The sequence below is a fragment of the Lemur catta genome, chromosome 9 (genome assembly GCF_020740605.2).
Source record: "Lemur catta isolate mLemCat1 chromosome 9, mLemCat1.pri, whole genome shotgun sequence".
In the NCBI taxonomy this organism is placed as follows: domain Eukaryota; kingdom Metazoa; phylum Chordata; class Mammalia; order Primates; family Lemuridae; genus Lemur; species Lemur catta.
In genome coordinates this window covers 2,742,042-2,762,315 of record NC_059136.1, presented here as the reverse complement: position 1 = coordinate 2,762,315, position 20,274 = coordinate 2,742,042, and the positions used below count along the sequence as shown (strand labels likewise).

At 45.3% G+C, this 20,274-nt stretch overlaps 1 protein-coding gene across 1 annotated transcript in view; it reads left to right on the top strand.

Annotated features, from left to right (window-relative positions):
* The first annotated feature begins 597 nt into the window (after positions 1-597).
* Positions 598-20,274, top strand: part of ADAMTSL3 (ADAMTS like 3) — a 276,104-nt gene continuing 256,427 nt past the window's right edge. The window contains exons 1-2 of the mRNA XM_045561569.1: positions 598-774; positions 2,249-2,350. Of these exons, the coding sequence (XP_045417525.1) occupies positions 2,282-2,350 (69 nt within the window). The 5' untranslated portion in view covers positions 598-774; positions 2,249-2,281. The remainder of the gene's footprint in view (positions 775-2,248; positions 2,351-20,274) is intronic.

Genomic DNA, 20,274 nt, shown 5'->3' with positions numbered 1-20,274 from the left:
TCCGACTTGGGTCTTGCGGGCCAGGAGCGCCTGAGGCTGTCAGGCACGAGCCAGCGGTTCCGGGCAAGCCTCCGCGTGGCCCCCGGTCCTGGCTGCGCACGGTCGGCGCCCGGCCCGGGCTGGGCGGTGGAGGCCACGGGAGGGGCGGGAGCGGGGGCGATGGCATCCCCACTCCGGCTCCGGCCGGCCGAGGCGGGGCGGCCGCCTTTCCCCAGCGCGCCTGCCGGCGGCGGCGGTGGCGGCGTCGGCAATCCCGGCTCTTGGCACAGCGCCTGGCGGCCGGCCCAGGGCGAGGAGTGGCTTCCAGGAAGCGGGCGGAGGAGCGTTCCAGCCGAGTCTCGCCGTCGCCGCGGCTCCGCGCGCTCCGAGCGGCCGGGGCCCGGCCTCTCGACCGGTCTCTTCGCGTCCCGGCTGCCCCCTGCTCCGGCGGCGAGCGCGGTGCCCGCGCGCGGACGGCCGGCGCCCGGGCGCGCCGTGCACTTGCCGGGCGGTGCAGGTGGCGGCGCGCGCCCTCCGCCCCTGGGCCGCGGCCAGCGCTGCGCTCCGCGCCCGGCGGGGGCGGGACGGGCGGGGCGGCCCCCTCCCAGCCCCATTTAACTTCGCGGCGGCGGCGGCGGGGACTGCGGCGCCGCGGGCTGGAGGCCGGCGTCGGGGAAGGTCCCGGGCCCGGATTCGGCACGAGGTGTCGACGGGGCCGCGTCTACCGGCCTCTCCCAGCGCGCGCCGAGCCGCTCGGGCCGTGGCTGCGCGTCCCAGGAGCTTGTGCGTTGCGAGGTGGGTGCAGAGCTGAGCGAGGGGGCCTCTCCCGGAGGCGGCCTCGCTAAGCCAGCCGGGGGCTCCAGCGGGCTGGGGGCGCTGCGCGGGTCCCGGGGCCTCAGGACGGGGACTCTGCGTGCGGCTTGGACACCTCGGGGCGGGCGCGCTCCGCGGGTCCTGGCGGGTTCGGGGAGAGCCTGTCGGGGCCCTTTGCGGGCTGAGGGGCCTTCTTGAATATGGGGGTGGGGGACTCCACAGAATGGGGAGTTTCCAGGTAGAAAACTTCGAGCGTCCGAAGGTCCGGCCAGTTGGCACCTGGGTCGCCAGCGCCCCGAGCGCCGCGGGCTGAGGTGCCGCGCGCCGGACCGAGGGCGTGAGGGGACCGGGGCGTGAGGGGCCCGGGGCGTGGGGAGACCGGGGCGTGAGGGGACCATGGGCGTGAGGGGACCGGGGCGTGAGGGGACCGGGGCGTGGGGACGCGGCGGGGCGTGAGGGGACCGGGGGGCGGGGACGCGGCGGGGCGCGGTGCGGCCAGTGCGCGGGCAGGCGGCGCGGGAGCGAGGGGCGCGCAGCCCGGGGCCTGGCATGGGCAGCCTCCCTTCAGCCGGGAGCCGCCGCCTCAGGTCGGAAACAGCAGCACATTTGCGGATCGCATTAGGCCAGGCCCTTAATGCTTTCTCCAGATGGAGAGAAGCCACCGACCCGCCCCCGACACCCGCTCCGCCAAGGCGCCCGCGAGGCGAAGCGAGAGTTGAGTGCGACCTTGGCTTTTCCAGTCGCAGCTCATGCTGAATTCCCTGTAAATTGACGGGAAAACCCAGAGAAAAGCCCCCGCTGCCCTCCTGGCCCCGGCTGGCCTCTGCGGTCGCCCTGGCCTGATTTGCGGAGGCTGTGCCAGTCCAGCCCCGGGGCGCTCCTTGCAAAGGCCCATCAGCTCTCAGACCTCTCTGGCTTCGGGTCTGGGACAAGGAGGGCGCGGTGTCACCTGCTGGGGGCAGCCTTGAACTATCAGAAGACCTACCTGTGTTCCAGTCCTAGAAAGTCACTATTTTGCTGTGTGACCTTAGGCAGGTCCTTTCCCTGTGTGGACTGGCTTGGTTGGTCTTAGACTCATTTTTGCCTCAAGCAGTAGAAGCTGGCAGGTGCCCTAACCTGGGCTCGGTGCTGCTTCCTTAGCCAGATGCCAATGGCCACACCCCGCTGCCGACAGCTGGGCTGGGAGGGGGCTGGTGCAGGGTGTCTCAGCTTCCGGAGGGCTGGAGGTGTGAGCCCCCACTGGAGACAGGTCCAGCCCCCTGCTGACCTTGATGCAGCCCTTCTAGGGGAGCCCCAGATAGCTGCACCCTGCAGTGGGCAGCCCCTTCCTCAGCCAACACAAACCTTAGGACGTTGTCTGGGCTTCAGGGTCCCCTTCTCTGATTGGTCTTTCGAGTCATGGGTACTGCCACTGGGACCAGAGCTGGCTGGAAACCAACTCTTTCCTCTTTTGTAGGCTTTAAGTGAGACCCCCAGGAGACAGGACCCCATGGCTTCCCTGAAGAGCCCCTGGTGGTTGCTGACGTGGATGGTCTTCACACACTCTAGCCTCCTGCAGGTAAGGTACTAGGGAGGGGAAAGGGAGTGGTGGACATTCCTCTATTTGCTTAGCAGGATTATTCTAGACCACCTAAGATGTGGTATCATTAATGTTAATCCTACACCACAGAATTTAACTTTCTCTCCTACCTCCAGCCAATGGCATTTCTGGTTGGATTAGCTGTAAGGATGCTCCAAATCCCTTGGGTTCTCTCTGAATCCCGAGTAGGGTCTTGATAGGGCTATGGATTACCATGCACCAGCAATGACTTGGGCCTCTTATAGACCCTGTCTTTCAGACTAGAATGGCTATTTGCATGTGCACAGTAGAGGCTGGGCTGCCAGAGGCCAGGATGAAATGAATGGGCAGAGTCAGGTTTTGGCCCCAGCTTAGCCACTAAATAAGTATTCTGAGTTTACTTCTGTCATCACACATCTCATTGTTTTGCAATCCTCTCTTTAGACTTCTGTCTTTTCCAACCAGCTTGGGAGGACTCAGCTCGTGCATTGCATCCTTATTTGCCTACAGGGCAGACTCAAACAAGGGAGTGTAGCTACCATGCCTAAGAGACAACAGAGAGTGACAGAGACCATGGCAAAGTGGAGAACACATGCTCTGTCTGTTAAGAGCAGCCTCTACTCAATTCCAGCAGATCATTGCTAAGCGGACACACAAGCCCAAGATTGCCAGATCTTCTTATTTTTCAAGATAGCTAGATCATCCAGATTTCTTATAAAATCTCCCAGCTTTTAAAGCATTGAAAGGCAGACAAATATGTTTGCAGCCTGGATTCAGCCAAGCAGTTTCAGCCGCAGATCTAAGGCAGAGCACATCTTAGTGTCATGTCCAAGGGCTCAAGGGCTGCTGCTAGTCCCATATAATGTCTCATGTAAATTGGAACAAGGCAACCCCTCCCTGCAGACGTAGCTTCTCACGAACATGCCTCGGTGGCCTGTGTACTCTCAGAGTCGAGCAAAGGGCCTGGCACTTAAGGGCTTAAATGCCTGTTAAATAAGCATGCATGCATGAATGAAGATATACACCCTGGAATAAATTAATCAGACTCTCTGCTTCTCGTTTCTCTCTCTTGGACTTAGTGTCTTTAAGGCCTCTTTTGGCTCCAATGCCCCATGAATTCTGTGACTCACACAGAACTGGTCGGTGAGGTGCATCTTCTCCCCCACTAACCCATTTTATTGATGCTGCCCCATAATTACATTTTAATAGATCTCTCTTGCTAAGTATTTTCAGGATGATTTTAGGGTTTCTCTGGCCAGCGAGTGAGCGTTGAGGTAAAAGGCTGGAGACTTACATTTCTGTCCTGTCAGCGGATCTAAAATAGGCTGCGAGAGCTTCAGAGATTTGTTTCTGGTCAAATGGGGCTGAGGCTTCAAGGCACAATGTTTCATTTTTTCTTCTTTCACCCTATAAAATTTAAATGTGCTTTGAGGCAGTCTGTTGACCTTTGGCCAAGGACAGTGTTTGCCCAGCCTGAATCACTCACTGACCTTTTTCAGATTTTTCCATATCTGTGCGCCTGTGGCGGTGCCGTTTCCATGTATCGGGGCAGTGTGCACATAAGGTCACGAACGGAGACTTCGGACCAGTGGTCTTCGTCATTCACGCCCCCCGCCGTTCGAATCCCAGCTCCACGGCTGCGTTCCTGTGTCACACAAACAGCTCAGCATCACATCTCAGTTTCCACATCTTTAGAGAGGAGGTATTAATAGTGTCTGCCTCAAAGAATTGTTTGGAGGAGTTAATCCATTGTCGAGCGGAAAAAAGTAAAACGAGACAAAACAGTGCCTGGCACCTAACAAGCGCACAGGAAGTGCCAGCTCTCTGCCATGCTGCCGCGCCGGCGCTAGGGGTTGGAGCGAGCGCAGCGCCTGCGCTTGCCGCCGTGGGGCTGCAGGGGGCACTCGAGAGGCACCTGCCGGGGAGGGCAGTTCCGCGGAGGCCGGAAGGAGGCGGGGCGTGGTCTTCTGGGGGCGGAGCCTGCCCGTGAGGGGTGTGTGGCCAGGGTCATCTCACCGCGGGCCCTGACGGAATGTTCTAGTGAAGGGGAGGTCAGTCCCGGGCCCTGCCCGTGGCTGGACGCTGGTTATCTCGCAGGGTCGGCCTGGGCTTGGCTCACAACCGCCCGCCGGAGGCGTCTGGTGACTGGCGCTTGGGTGGTGCCAGTGCTTGTTCTCTAATGTCGTCCTTTGCATCGAACGTCCTTTGCTGCCCCCAGAGCTCGGCGGGAATCTGGTAGGCGTGCGAGGCTGAGCTGTAAGGAGCCTGAGATGTTCTACCTAACTAATAAAAAATATATCTTCTTTATTAAGCCAGCTAAAACTTAAACTCCGATGTTCACTGCCCACAAGCAATGGCAGTAGGTCGCAGGGCGAGGTGTGAGGCTGGCGATCCCTTGTTTTCTGGCTCGCTCTCGGCCATCCCTGGGGAAGCTCCCTGCGCGCCCCTCCCAGGCAGCTGCAAGGCTCCCTTCCTCCTCGCAGGCCCTGGGAACTTCCTGTTGCGCCAGCGCTCTTCTAAGGGGCCTTGGTCTTCCCAGAGACGACAGCAGCTGCTGTCCCAACTATCTTCCAGCCTGAAATATTTGAGAGCTTTTCAGACTTTATCCTGACACCTTAAGGATGAGTCCTGTGTCAATTGTCCCCTGAATGACAACTTGCCCCTTGTTTTTTTCTCTGGCCCAGGGGAAAAACAAACCACCTCATCTGTTTACTAATTTAATAGTCATAGGGTAGCTTTCTGGCTCTCTGGCAAGTTCCTTCAGAAATGGTTTTAACACTGGTCATGTAGCTTGTCTCTTTAAACAATCACATCCAGGTGGCCTCTTGCGTACCTGAGTGGGCCCTACCGTGGTTTCCTCTGGTGAGGTGCTGTGCTGTTTAGATTCTCTGGCCAACCCTGTCCCCTGCCCCCGGTGAGTCTGGGTGGGATGGCCTCTTCAGAAGGATGACTTAATCTTTGATCACTCCCCTGCCAAGTTCACAGACATCTGTTGGAACAGGTTCCTTGAAGTGACAGTTTTGAAAGGCAGGAGACATTTGGATGAAAAGGTTCTGGGAGGCTCCTTGGAAGAGTTGTCTTGTAACCCTGTGCTGACGTCCTGTGCAGGGAGGATTTTGAAAATGTGAAAACATGATTTGTAAAATAAGCAAGTCTGAACTGGCTCAGCTCCTGTCCCCTGGGTCTCGTTGGCGCATAAGTATAAGACAGAATGGTTTCACGTCTTGTTTCTAATCCTGAGGCTGGAGGCTGGTGCAGGAGGCTGATCCTGGAGAGGGCTTGGAGGTAGGATAGGCACAGAAGGCCAGGTGGTCTTGGGTATATGTCCTTTCAGCTCCTGTTTCCTTGATCATAATACTGGTGGGCTGCCAGGCAGAGTAGGGAAGCCTTTGGGATTGTGACAGGTTGAATAATGGCCCCCAAATATGTCCGTGTCCTAATCCCTAGAACCTATAAATGTTCCCTAATACGGCAAAAGGGACTTTGCAGCTATGATTAAGAATCCTGAGGTGGGGAGATTATCCCAAATCATGCAATCACCTTAGTGGTTATAAGAGGGGTACGGGAGAGTCAGGGCAGCGAAGCTGGAGATGCTGCCGCAGAGGCAGAGCCTAGAGGAATGCACCAGAAGCCAAGGAGCGCCAGCAGCCTCCAGGAGTTAGAAGTGACAAGTGCTGGATTCTCTCCTGGAGTCTTCACTGGTAACTGGCTGTGATGACACCTTGATTTTAGTGCTCCAAAAATGTATTTCAGATTTCTGACCTCTAGAACTGTAAAAGAATAAACTTGGGTTGTTTTAAGGCACTAAATTTGTGGTAATTTGTTACAGCAGCAAGAGGAAACTAATACAGGATGTCAGAGACGGGCTTTAAATCTTGACCTCCCCCACTGCTGCCAACACAGGCATCCCTTTTCCATCCCCGATGAAGTTATAGGTGCTGAGAGAGGCCAGCAAAATCAGAGCGTTGACATGAGGACAGAAGTGTGGTTTACTCATCTTCCACGACAATCTTATGTTCCCAGCAACCTCACCATGCAAGTTCCCCATCACCCACGATGCTGCTGTCACCGTTGATCATGCCACTTACAGGCAGTGTGGATGGGGTCCCAGGGAACTCATCCCTGATCAGGGTTTGGAGAACTTTCTCTCTGGATAAATCAGCTCAGGGTAGCCCTGACTCTGACATGGCATGGAACTCTCTTTTGGTCAACCTGGATTTGACTAGGTTTAGCCCCATGGTAAGTCATGGCCTGCGTGTCCGTGAGTATTGCCCTGGCTTGGGGGATCTGGGAGACTGGGGCCTCTGAAAGACACAGATTTATTGAGAAGTCTCAGCTCAGTGAGGCACACATATGGAACCAGTCACTGGCCCAGCCAGACCTTGTCAAACCCCTCTTTCCCATCCCTTAATGAAATCTTAGGTAGATGCACTTTCAGTTATTAAAAGTCCAGTTCAATTAAAAATTTTGGCTCTCAATTGAAATCTCATCTCCCTTCCCTCTAGTCCAGGCTTGATGCACGGCTCCAGGTACCGGAAGTGGAGCAACAGGAAGCTTCTTCCCCTACCATGGCATGGCGAGGTGGTGGTGGGGACTGGTTCTGAGATACTTTGTCCTTTTGTTTTTTCTGGATCTGTCTTTCCAGGGTTAGGAAACAAGGAGAGGGGATGGGAAGAAGGGCAAATGACTGTTTCCTCCATCGGATGCCTCTCTTTGGCAGTTGCCACTGCCACTCTGGCTCCCCTGACCACTCTGCCCCTGTGGTGGCAGGTGTGAGACCTTCAGAGGGCTTTGCAGGAACTTCCTCACAGCAGGTGGTCCAGCTCTTGCTTGCTGCTTCATGCTGGGGTCTTCTCGCCTAGCCTGCACGCCTACACCCAGCTCCCTTTGGTGTTGTGCACTTGACCGTTAGGGAATGCGTGCACCTTGCTGTGCCTGACAGTGGGGACACAGGATGCTTTCATGCGACCTCCTCTCTGTCCTGCCGGCTCCCTTCGATTCTCCTTTCCTTGCTCTGCTAGACCCAGGGAGACACCAGTGGACCCACTGTCTAAGCAGGTGTCCCTCTGGGGAGGGGGTGGTCAGTCTCTGCTTGTAGGTACTCCCAGTCTCTATGACGTTTCTCTTTTTCTTCATTTCCTTTTCATTTCATAGCTGCAGTGAGCTACGATCATGTCACTGTACTCCAGCCTGGGTGACAGAGTGAGACCCTCCCTCTGAAAAAAAATGCCACTCAATTCCAGAGCTCTGCCCTGTGCCCTCTCCCCTCCCACTCCGTGTGCTCGCCCTGGACGCCTCCGTGGCCCCGATTCTCTCTCCAGAGGCTCCTGCCTGGGGTCCATCGTATGGAGACCCAGGTTCCCACAGTGATGCAGCCTCTCAAATGTAAACTTTTGAGCTTCTCTTCAAATAGGATAATATGCACTGAAAAGATAAAAAAGTTGTGCATTATTTTACATTAGCCGTTAAATGTAAACACTGAAAATAAAACACAATCTTGATAACTGTTTTGTTTTTTCTTTATTCTTTTCTATCTTTTTTTTCTATAGCTCCAGGGCCCTCCAGTATGCAAGAGACTTGGTACCTCAGAGAGGCGTCTCTTTGCCTCTTCAGTGAGCTACGGGTCGATACGTCCATGAGTCACTGCCACCTCCACTAGAATGTCCCCAGTAGCCTCAGACACAATGCTTCCCGGCTACAGTCCTCCCTGTCCCTGGCTGTCCATCCCGTGCCTGTGTTCCCTATCTACACTTGAGCCAGATGCTTCCTTCTCTGTCTCCTGCCCTGTACCTGTTCTGCCACTAACTCCCATTGTCCCACCTCGGAAGTCCCTCTTACGTCTGTCTCCTCCTTTTGGTTTCCATTGACACCATGCGTTTGAAGAGCAGGGTCCAGGCTGGCAAGAGGAGACCTTAACGCAGTTTTCAAGCACAAGCTGGGGGGAGAGTTAGTTGCAGACAGGAGGGTAGGACTGTGGGAACTATTTTAGAGCCCAAGGAATAGAACTTGATAAGTGGTTATGTGGGACTGAGACAGAGGGAAGCATTGAAAATTCCTTCAGGTCTTGAACAAGTTTTAGGGGCACATGAAGGTGAAAATTCCCCCTGATCTTGGGAAGTGACTGGTTGCATCTGGAGGAGGAGTTTTGGGGACGATGTGGATCGCAGGTGAGGCACCGAATACAGGAAGTGTCTAATCCTGTTTGAGAGAGAAACGGGATTATTAGAAAGGTTTTTCTTAGCAGAGTTTGTTTCAGATTATCTGTACTCCAGAAGGGAAGCAGCCAGGAGAAAGGGAGAGATTGAAGATATAAGAGGAAAAAAACAATTATGTGTAATTGTTTCATAACAGAAAAAAGTAGACAGTGTTCCTCCTCTCCGTTACTAATGGATCTTAAAGCACTGAAGCTAACATCTTATGGAAACCACATTTCAAGGTTTATGATTGTGATTGCTTTCAGTTTATTTTTACAGAGATGCTAATTTCCATAAATAGCATGGAAGCGTAAAGCAGTTTCCTCTCCAAGTGTTTCACGCAGTTACTTTCTGGAATTGGTCAGCACTGAGCAGCTCCAGCCAATGTATGCTGTAAATTATTGTGGTCAGATGCTCAGAAATGCTGTTATTCTCCAGGCCTTCATTTATAAATACAACAGCATTTTATTTTGAAAATAATTTGAAAACAAGGAAGAATAACTCTATTAATAAAGAATTATTTACAGCATTAAGGGACTCTTTAAATTCTCTTCACACTGTCTTTTGAAATTACTTTCATGTGTTCTTTTTCCTGATTTAAAAACATAAAACGTATTCATTATAAACATGTGGGGAACACAGGAAGGGACAAAGATGAAAATAAACATCACTTTTAATTCTATTAAATGTTAAGATTTTGTTGTATATATTTCCAATATTCTTAGAAATTAACATATATGTATTTTTTTAAAAGTTAATATACTCTATTTTCATAACTATTTTTTAAAAATTTAATATTGTGAGGAATATTTTTACATGTCATTAAATATTTTCTTATAATCATATTTAACATATTCGTAGTGTTGCATAATTTGGCTGAGTCATGCTTTATTAACCAGTTCTTCACCGCTGAATATTTAGCCTGGTCACAGTTTTTTTTTTTTTTTTGCAGTTGCTATAAATATACTTGCAGATCCATCTTTGCTCAAATTTATGATTATTTGCTTTGAAGACATTTTTAGAAAAATATATTTGTTGAGACATGATTTGGGGGTCAAACAGTATGTGAAATTTTAAGATCTTTGATTTATACTACAAATTGCCATCCAGAAAGTTTCCATGAGCGCATACACTTACCTTGCAATAGTTGGCAGTAAGATTAAATACATTTTGTTAGTGAGAGATTCTTAAAAATACTTTTGGACCATTTGTAATACTGGTTTTGTGTCTCCTTAAGACATTGTAGGTGGAATATCAGATTTTCATCTTCATACGTTGTCTGTTTTTCTATTGAGAATTTCTTACTCATTTGTAAGTGCTCTTTACAGACAAAAAGTATTAACCTTTTTTCTTTTATATGTTGAAAATAATTTTCTCATTTTGTCATTTACATTTTATTTTTATTTATATTTTTGATATACTGACATTCAACATTTTCAAGTGGTCTACTCTAGGAGTCTCTCCGATTTTGAATTCTCTACCTTGGTCATGTTTAGAAGTAGCCTCGTATTGGAAGGAAATATATGGACATCTATGTTATCTCCTCATATTTCCTTTTAAATATTTGAATCTTTATGTTAGAATATATTTAATCAATTAATCTGTCTGTCTTTTCCTGTGCTAATTCACACTTTTAAAGTTACTGGACTTTGTGATGTGTTAGCATCTACTAAGGCAAGACCTCCCATCATTGTTATAGTTTTGGCTAGTCTGGGTCTTTTTTTTTTTTCCTGACCTGATTTGTGAATTTTATTCTGTACATTTTTATTTAATCAATTGATGCTAGTCCAGGTCTTCAAATTATTTGTTCATATTGTAAGAACAAAAAATCCTGTTGTTTTAAATGGCATATAGCATCATGGAACGAAAACAAAAGTTCCTCCTCTCAAAACTGCATTAAACAAACAAGCAACAACTAAAAGAACAAAGTTTATCTCCAATGAAACAAGGAAATGGCACCAGCTCCCGACATAAACCATGAAGGAGTCTTTTTGGGTCTGTGAAGTCTAGGTCTGAGAAAGGATCCTGAAGGCTGATGTGTGTCTCCCTGGATTGCGAGCAGGACAGAGATTTCTGTAAGGATGACGGTCATCTCCCTGTGCTGTCTAATACACCTTTGGTAAGAACACTGAAGTTGGGAGCCCTGCATGAGACTTGGAAGAATTGGGTATTGTCCCCAAAGAGGCCCAGTTTGGCACCAAAAATGGCAAGGGATGAAGACTTGAAGGGAAACCTTGTTGACACAGAATTTTACAGTCTAGGTGTATTACACACAGCCTCCCATGGAGGAAGACAGCTGGAGGTGAAGTGGGACGAGGGGTGGGTGGAGTGGGAGAGCAGCCCTGTCCCTAATGAAGAGCCCTCTGGAGGTCTTCACTGACTTTTGAAAGCTGAAAATGAAGGGAAGATGTCACTCTAGAGAAAAGAAAATTCATGACAGGACGAGCCAGACACCACGGCAGAACTGAGATCATGGATTTCTCTAGTCGTTCCGTCTCGTGTCCCCTGTCCTTTCCATGCTGTCCTTTGGCAAACAGGGGACCCCGCTCGGAACAGCAGAAATAAACACAGTGGAATAAGCAGCCGGGACATACGAGACACAATAGGTATTTTACAAACAAACACACAAATGGTTATAGAAAAATGATAACAAAGGAGACCCAACATATGCATAGTTAATATTTATGAAAGAAAAAACAGGAAAATATTCAACAATATAATGAAAGAAAATTTTTCTGACTTTTTTGGTTGTTGTTTTTTGGACACTGAGTATTACTGAGGAGAAGTCTGAGGTCAATCTGATTTTCCCCTTGTACATACCTCACTTTGTCTGGCACGATGCCTACGTGATTTCTTCTTTATCCTGAAGTCTCACATTTTCATCAGGACATGGTGTAAACAATTTTTATGTAAATAATTTTTTATCTTTATAAGTGTGTGTCTCTATGTGTGTGTTTCAGGGAAGTTTTCTTTTTTTAATGTGGTCTTCAGATATGTGTTTTCCTTTTTCATTCTTTTCATTCTTTTCCTAAGCTCACGGCTTCAGTTGTCTTGAAATGTTTTCTTTAAACTTATATTTCTACCTGAGCTTTTTAAAAGATACATTAAGTTGTCCATAATTTATTTGGGACTGTTTTATTGAGGAATTTATCTAGTAATACTTGTTCTTTGACTACCTTTTGCTTATGTTTCTTCCTACTTTTAAAAACGTGTGTGCATTGGTCTCGTGGGGTCCTATTCTGACGGCACTCTCTTTTTACGGGGGCTCTGATCCATGGGTCTCTCATCCGCCTTGGATCAGGAAGCTACCAGAACATGTTCCTCTCCTGGCGACGACAAAGATGCATGAAGTACCAGTGTGCACGAGTCTTTCACACTTCTGCTTATGGCATTTCCGCTAACATCCCGCCGGCCAAAGCAACTCACATAGCTGCAGCCATAGTCAGGGAGTAGGCAGTACCCTCGCTACTATGAAAAGAGAGCAGGTTATGTGGCCATGCCCAGAATTACTGAGCAGGAAGCATGCTCTTCCCATGGAGATTGTGCGTATGTGTTTAGGGGGAGGGTTAAGAGTGACTATTTTTGAAAAATAATCTTATATACTGTTGTGGCAAAGCCAGGCTTTTCTTTGAGGCAGTACAGTTCCAAAGAGCATGCTTCAACTGAACACCACTCTCATGACCCTCATGAACTGAATTACTGAATTTGGGAAGAGTTGACACGAACAAGGAATTATAGCCAAGTCTCGCTTCAAGGTTGGCCCCAGATTTACTTCATGAGATCTTAAATAGATGTTCTTTACTATCTCACTCAAACCCTAACTCTAAACCCGAGTCCGTGGCAGTAGAAATACAGAAAATACAGAAATGATTCCTCTCGACCCCCTAGATCGGTGGTGTTATTGGAACTTTTTGACTGTAATTCATGGGAAGAAATATATTTCACATCATGACTATATATATGTTTTTCATATTACTTATACAAAAGTTTTAGGAAATAATATTTATCCTTTCTATTTGCTTTTTTTTCCCCATCCCATTTCATTTCATTCAATTCCAGTTGATTCCATGAAAAAATAGATGATGAAGATCTAATCGATTAATTTTATGACCCACTAATGGGATGTATTCGCAGTAATAGGGCCCCCATTCTCTGCCTGCTCGTGTGTGTACTGGGCTGATACCTGGTCTGGACCCGTTGCCTGGTGTAACCCCGCTCTCCTGGGCCGTGTCCTCCCCAGCGGAACCAACTGCTGCTAAGGGGGTGCCAAGAAGACTGGGACCCCCAGCACGCGTGCTTACCAGGGTTCTTCAAGGCCATCTAGAAGTTCATGTTCTTTTACTCCTCTGACCTAGTAACATGAGGAGTCGTAGTAGTAGATTTCCGATATTAAATCATCCTCGTGTTCCTGGCATTAACTGTACTTGGCCATGATATATTGTCTTTTTAATATTCAGCTGGATTTGGTTTGCAGATATTTTATTGAAAATTACTACATCTGTATTCATGAAAGATGTTGGTTTGTGCTATATTTTTGAGGTTTTTATATCAAGATTTTTGCTAACCTCATACAATGAGTTAGGGCGCTTTCCATAATTTTTCCTTTTCTGGGTCAGTTTAAATAGCATTGAAGTAACCTGTCCCTTGAAGGTTTGAAAGAACTTGGCAATAAAGGAAAGGAGGCACAGAACCTTTTTGGGAGAGAATTTCTTTGACAACTTCTTTACTTTTTGTATAATTGTTGATTTATTGAGGATTGGTCCTGCTTTAATTAATTTTGATCAATACAAAAAATTGTATTTATATTCCTAGAAACCTTCTATTTCATGAAAAGTTAAACATTTGGTAGGACAGAGCAAAGGGAAATGTTTTGTAATTTTTCAAACAATTTTCTAAGTTATTTTGCTATCAATTTCTGATTTATTCTCTCTGCAGAGAATGTGGCTTTTATTTAGTTTTAATTTTTGAAATGTATTAAAGTGCTGAAGTTCATGTGTGTCCCAAGCATATGTGACCATTTGACATTTTTGTAAATTTTCACAGATATTTGACAATAAATTGTATTTTCCGAATTAGGAATATTGTTCTACTACCCTCACTTGTTCTCTCTCCTCTCTTTTCTGCTCACTCCCACACTAATTCCTATTTACTGCCAGTGGGGACCAGGCTGCCTTTTTTTGTTTCTTCCTCTCTTACTGACCTGTGTCCTTGGGGGCTCATCTTCTCCCAAACGCTTGCCTGGCTGTTTTCTCTTTAGAGGGATAATGGACCTAGCTGTTGGGTAAGATTGAATTCCACTTCCCCGTTGGCTGATCTTGCTTCTGGGTTGCCTTTTGGTTTCTCCAACATTATCAACAATGGAATATTCAGCATCTTTGTTCACAAATATCTTTCTTTATTACCAAGTGGTACCACGAGTAGTAGCCTGGGAGAGGGTCTTACTCACCATATACTCACCAGCATTTGATTTCACTAAAAAAATGTTAACTTGATAGAAGTTTGGACATTTTGAACTTCTGTCAGTCACCCTTCAGTCCAAATGGAAGTGACCACCCTGCTAATCAGAGCAGGGAATTCTGAGGGTTGGTGGCTCCTTTAGGGGTACATTTTAAGCTGAGTTATAAAATGGATACATTGTGAGTCTGTAATTTGTGAAAAGAGAGACCTGTATATGTTAGTATCTAAAAATAAGGTGTCAGTGAAGTGGAGGACCAAATGGCAAGCAAAGCTTGCTGGTGCTCAGGGGCGTCTGGAAGATGGGACTCCAGGGGATTTTGGAAAGGAGGATGCACTGTTGGCATCTTCTGCTGGGGGGAGGCAGGGCCTGTGCAGACCCTCTTCCCTAGGAAGCTAAGGGATGACACACCCATTTGCTGGGGTGAAGATCCAAGCTAGTGGTGGGCAGAAGCTGGCCTGAATGTCAGGGGTAGGACTGTCCTTTTGGAGGAAGGGCTGCACATTTGTTGGCAATAGTTTGTGGTGGTGCTTTGCTCGTGGTCAGAGAGAAGAGAAGGGGAGAGGGGTGGGATGGGCAGATGAAGCAATGCCCTTCAGCTGCTCAAACCAAATTCCTCTCAGGGCAAACACTTCACACTTAGAACACAGAGTCTCCTTTACAGGGAGCAGAGGTCAGTGGGACAGTGGCACCTAATGCCCCCTCTCACATGACCCTCTGGTGGAAGCAGACCCTCCCAGACCCTGGTATCCCGTGGCTTTGAGCTGATCGTGGAGCTCTCCCTCCCATCCCTGGGAGGTCCAGCATGTGGCAGGCATCATGGTTCACAGCTCCAGAGGTGGAGCGCTTGTGCTGCACAATCTGTAAACACTTTCTGGGATGCATTAGCAGCTTCCATTGTCAGAGCCAGGAAAGCATTTTGGTGCACAGAGCAGGGGAGGAATACGTGGCGTGGCAGGCGGCCATGCTCTGGGGGGCTCTGCTCAGGCCCTGTTTGGGAGGAGGCTGTTTACCCAGGTGCTGTCCACCACGCACCTGGCTGATGATGACTGCCTATGTCTGGTGGCTCCTTACCAGCACCCTGAGCAAGCAGCCACTTTGAAAGATAACAGAACTTTTGGGGAGAGGGAGAAAAACCCAACATACACCATGGAATGAATGAGCCAGTTTGTTACATAGTTAATATAAAACTAATAGAGAGGCACACATGCAAATATGTACACACATAGAGCAACACAGGTGATGCACTGATGCTGCCCTCAGTCCTTCCTTAGTGGAGCACTGATGAGTCCTTCAGTGTAACAGGCCAAAGTCGTGTCCGTGTCCTTGTTGGCCTCACTGCCGGGTTTGTTCTATGTTGTCTGCTGATCCGCTTTGATGCCCATCCCAGGACACAGAGTGTACTGAGTAAGCCTTGGCTCCCAAGATGCTTCCTTGGCCAGCCCTGGAGTGGTGTCCTAGATAGATGTTAGCAGTTTTTTTCCACTCTAGGAATAACCAAGGGAAGCTTGTCCTTCAATAGGCACATGGCACACAGGACATGGGCGTCTTTTTAAAACTGTCATGTGGAAGTACTCCTGGAGCTCAGAGCTCTGTCTTATAATGTAAGACTGTGGGATTAGCACATAATTCCGAGACTCAGTTAATGAATCCATTGACTGACAATCCCTGTTGAGGTCAAGGAAGAGGGCGACCTTGGTGGAAACTAAAATGAGACTAGAGCTGGCCGTACAAGTGCAAGTGGAGTCCTCATCTGTGTCAGCATTTAGAGCTTGGGGGTTCTTCCTTGCTTTCTCTTTGTAAGGTGGGTGTGTACAAAGGAGTTCTAGCTTCTTTGGTGTGGTAGGATTTTCCTTATGGGACACATGGTTTGTAAATATTTCCTCTTTGTCTCTAGCTTGATTTTTCATCCTCCTATTAGGGTCTTTTGCAGAGCAAAAGTTTTAAATTTGGGTGAAGTTCAATTGATCAGTTTTTTCTTTTTGTTTTTCATTTACAGATCACAGTTTTTGGTGTCATGGCTAAGAACTCTTTGCCTAGTCCTTGGTCCTGAAGATTTTCTCCTATGTTTTCTACTAAAAGTTTTATATTTTAAATTTAAATTCATGATCCATTTTGAATTAATTTTTGTATAAGGTATGAGATTAGGTTAAGACTCACTTTTGCCTTATAGACATCCAATCATCATCATTTGTTGGAAAGGTTATTCTTCCTCCATTAGGTTACTTTTGCTCCTTTATGAAAAATTACTTGAGAGTGTTTGTGTGGGTTCATTTCTGTACCGTCTGTTCTGTTCCATTGATCCATGTGTCTGACTATCCTCTAGTACCACACTGTCTTGATTACTGCAGCTACACAGTAAGCCTTAAAATCAAGTAGAGTGATTCCTCTTACTTTATTCTTCTTTACCAAAATTGTTTCAAATATTCTAATTCCTTTGCATTTTCATATAAATTTTTGAATAAGCTTGTCTACATATACAAAGAAAATCTTGCTGGAATTTTGATAGGAATTGTGTTAAACCTGTAGATCACTTTGGGGGAGGATAAACATTTTTATTATGTTGAGTCTTCCCAACCCCTGAGTATGGTCTGTCTTTTCACTACTTAGATGTTTTTTGATTTCTTTCATAAGTGTTTTGTAAAATTCTGAACATGCCTTATTAGATTTGTACCTAAGTATTTCATAGTTTTTTTTTTTTTGGAGTAACTATAAATGGTGTTGGGTTTTTCATTTTGTTACCCATCTGTTAGCTGCTAATACACAGAAATACAGCTGATTTTTATGTGTTGATCTTGTATCCTGCAGCCTTTACAAACTCACATATTAATTCTAGGAGTCTTTTTGTAGATTCCTTGGGACTCTCTACATACACAATGTGGTGTAATGCCTGAAATTCAGACCCACGTTGATGTGCTGCCTTGATGTCTGGTGAAACTGGGAGGTCCGTGAATGGCCTACCTGTATGTTCCTTCCACACTCTGGTCCCACAGATAAGGTCCTTGGAAGAATTTGTATCATAATAGGTTTTTAATTTTGCCAAATGCTTTTTCCTGTATCGATTGATACGATCATGTGATTTATCTTCTTTACCCTGTTGATTTGATATATTACATTGATTGATTTTTCAAGTATTGACCAGCTTTGCATCCCTGAAATAAACTCCACTTGGTCAAGGTGTATCATTCTTTTTATATACTGCTTAATTCTGTTTACTAATATTTTGTTGAGGATTTTTGCATCTAAATTCATGACAGATATTCATCTGTAGTTGTCTTTATTTTTTACTGTCAGTGTCTGGTGTCGATACTATCTTCATAAAATGAGTTGGGAAGTGTTCCCTCTTCTGTTTTCAGAAGAGATTGTGTAGAATTGGTGTTAATTCTTCTTTAAATGTTTGGCATAATTCTCCAGTGAAACCTGGAGATTTCTTTATTGACAGGTTTTAAACGATGAACTCAATTTCCATAATAGTTTTTGTGATATTCAAATTATCTCTTTTATATTGGGTAAGTTTTGGTAATTTCTGGTTTACAAGGAATTGGTCCATTTTGTCCAAATTGTTAAATTTATGCAGGTAGAATTGTTTGTTGCATTTTCTTATTATACTTTTAATGGCTGCAGCATCTGTAGTGATAGCCATTTTATTCCTGGTACTGGAAGTTTGTATCATTTTGCTTTTATACTTTGCAGTATTGTTTGCTTTTTTTCTTTGTCAGTTTATTGTTTTACTGATCTTTTAAAAGAATCAGGTTTTTGTTTTATCGATTTCTGCTATTGTTTTTTGTTTTCTATTTCAGTGATTTTTGGCCTTATTTTTATTATTTTCTTCCTTTTGGTTACTTTGGGATTTTTCCCTCTGTTTTCCATTATCTTGGGGGTAGGAATTAGGTTATGGATTTGTGATCTTTTCTTTTTTCTAATATAAGCATTTTGTACTATAAATTTCTCTGTCTGTAACAAAATTTGACATGTTTTACTTTTGTTTTCATTTATTTCTTTCTATTTTAAAAACCTCTTTTGTGCCATGGCCTGAATGTTTGTGTCCCCTCCCCCCTAATCAGGTTAGAATCCTATCCCCCAAAGTGAGGGTATTAGGGTATTAAGAGGTGAGACCTTTGGGAGGTAAGTCATGAGGGCAGAGCACTTATGAATGGGATTAATGCCCTTATAAAAGAGGCCAGAGGGAGCTTGTTTGCCTCTCCCACCATGTGAAGACACAAAACACAGGAAGAAAGCATCATCTCTGAACTAGAGTGGGCTGTCACTAGTGACTGGCCCTGCTGACACCTTGACCTTGGACCTCTCAGCCTCCAGAAATGTGAGAAATAAATTTCTGTTGTTTATAAGCTACCCAGTTTATGATATTTTGTTGAAGCAGCCCAAATGGACTAAGACACTTTGAGAATTCCTCTTTGATCCATGGATTATTTAAAAGTATGTTATTTAGTTTCCAAGTGTTTGGAGATTTTCCTGTTATCTTTCTGTTACTGATTTCTAGTTTGATTCCACTGTAGTCAGAGAACACACTCTGTATGATTTTAATTCTTTTAAATTCATTGAGATTTGTTTTTTGTCCAAGAATATGGTTTATTTGGTGAACTTTTCATGGGCCCTCTTGGGGAAAAAAAGTGTATTCTGCTGTTGTTGGGTGGAGTGTTGTTTAGATGTCAATTAGATTTTATTGGTTTATGACGTTATTTAGTTGTTCTATATACTTGCTGATTTTCTGTCTAGTTATTCAGCTAGAGACAGGGGTGATAAAATCCTCAAGTATAACTGTGAATCTGTTTTTACTTTCAATTTTATCAGCTTTTGCATCAGGTATTTTGAAGCTCTATCACTTGGTGCATACATATTTAGTATGCTTATGTCTTCTTGGTGGAATGCTCCTCTATGTCCCTGATAATTTACTTTTTCAGATGTTAATGTAGCCACTCCTTCTTAAAAATTGCTGTTAAATACAGTATTAACATAATATGTGTGTTTTCATCCTTTTACTTTCAACCTGCCTATGATATACTTGAAGCAAGTTTCTTGTAGAGAGCGTATAGTTGAGTCATATTTTCTTAAAATCCATCTTGTCAGTCTCTATCTGGCGTACTGGTGTATTTGTTGTATTTTGACTGTTTATATTAAAAATAATTATTGATATGTTAGGGCTTTACTTCATAATTTTAAAATTTGTTTTCTCTTTGTTCCCTCTGTTACTTGTTCTACTGTTTCCCTTTTCTTGCCTTACTATGGGTTACCTGAACATTTTTTTCAGGATTCCATGTTGATTTATCTATAGAAGTTTTGAATTTCTGTCTCTCTCTGTATCTCTCTCTCTTCTTCTCCAGATTGCTTTATATTATTACAGTCTACTGATGTCAGCATTTCCACTTCAAGTGGAATGTAGAAGCATTATCTCTATTTAGGTCCCTTTATCCTTCCCCCTTTTAAATATAGGTATCTTAAATATGTTCACAACATGCACTGAACACCACGTCAGATGGCATAATTTTTGTTTCAACTGTCAAAACATTTTTTAAAATCTCATTAAGAGAAGGATATCCCATTATCTTTATCCTTATTTTTACCCGTTACATTGTTCTTTCTTCCTTCTTAGAGTTCTGAAGCTTCTTTCTGTTATCATATGCTTTCTTTTTAGAGCACTTTTTTTTATCTCTTCTTTAAGGGGGGGGGCCTTCTGGTGACTGCTTCTTAGTTTTCCTTCATCTGAGAATATCTTGAATCCAGAAGGATAGTTTTGCTGGAAATAGAATTCGAGGTTAACAGTTCTTTTTTTTTTCCCCCAGCACTTGAAACATGTTGCACTACTTCCTTATGGTCTCTGTGGTTTCAGATGAGAAATCCACTGTCATTCAAATTGTTTTTCCCTGATAGGTAATGCATTGTTTCTCTCTAGCTGAGTTTTAGATCTTTGTTTGTCCTTAGATTTCAAATGTTGATTGTGATGTGTCTTCTTGTATTTCTTTGGGTTTATATTGTTTAGGAATTTAGATTCTTGAATCTTTTTAGTTTGAGGCTTTTCCCCTAAGTTGGAAAATTTCCAACCTTGATTTCTTCAAATATTATTTTCAGCCCTACTATATATATAAACATATATATATAAATATGTATACATATATAAAATCTTCTAATTTTTGTACTCTAATGACACAAATGTTATATCTTTTGTTACTTTCCCATAGGTCTCTGATATCCTGAAAGATTGGGTAATTTGTCTTGATCTTTATTGAAGTTTACCAATCTGTCATCTCAGTATGCTA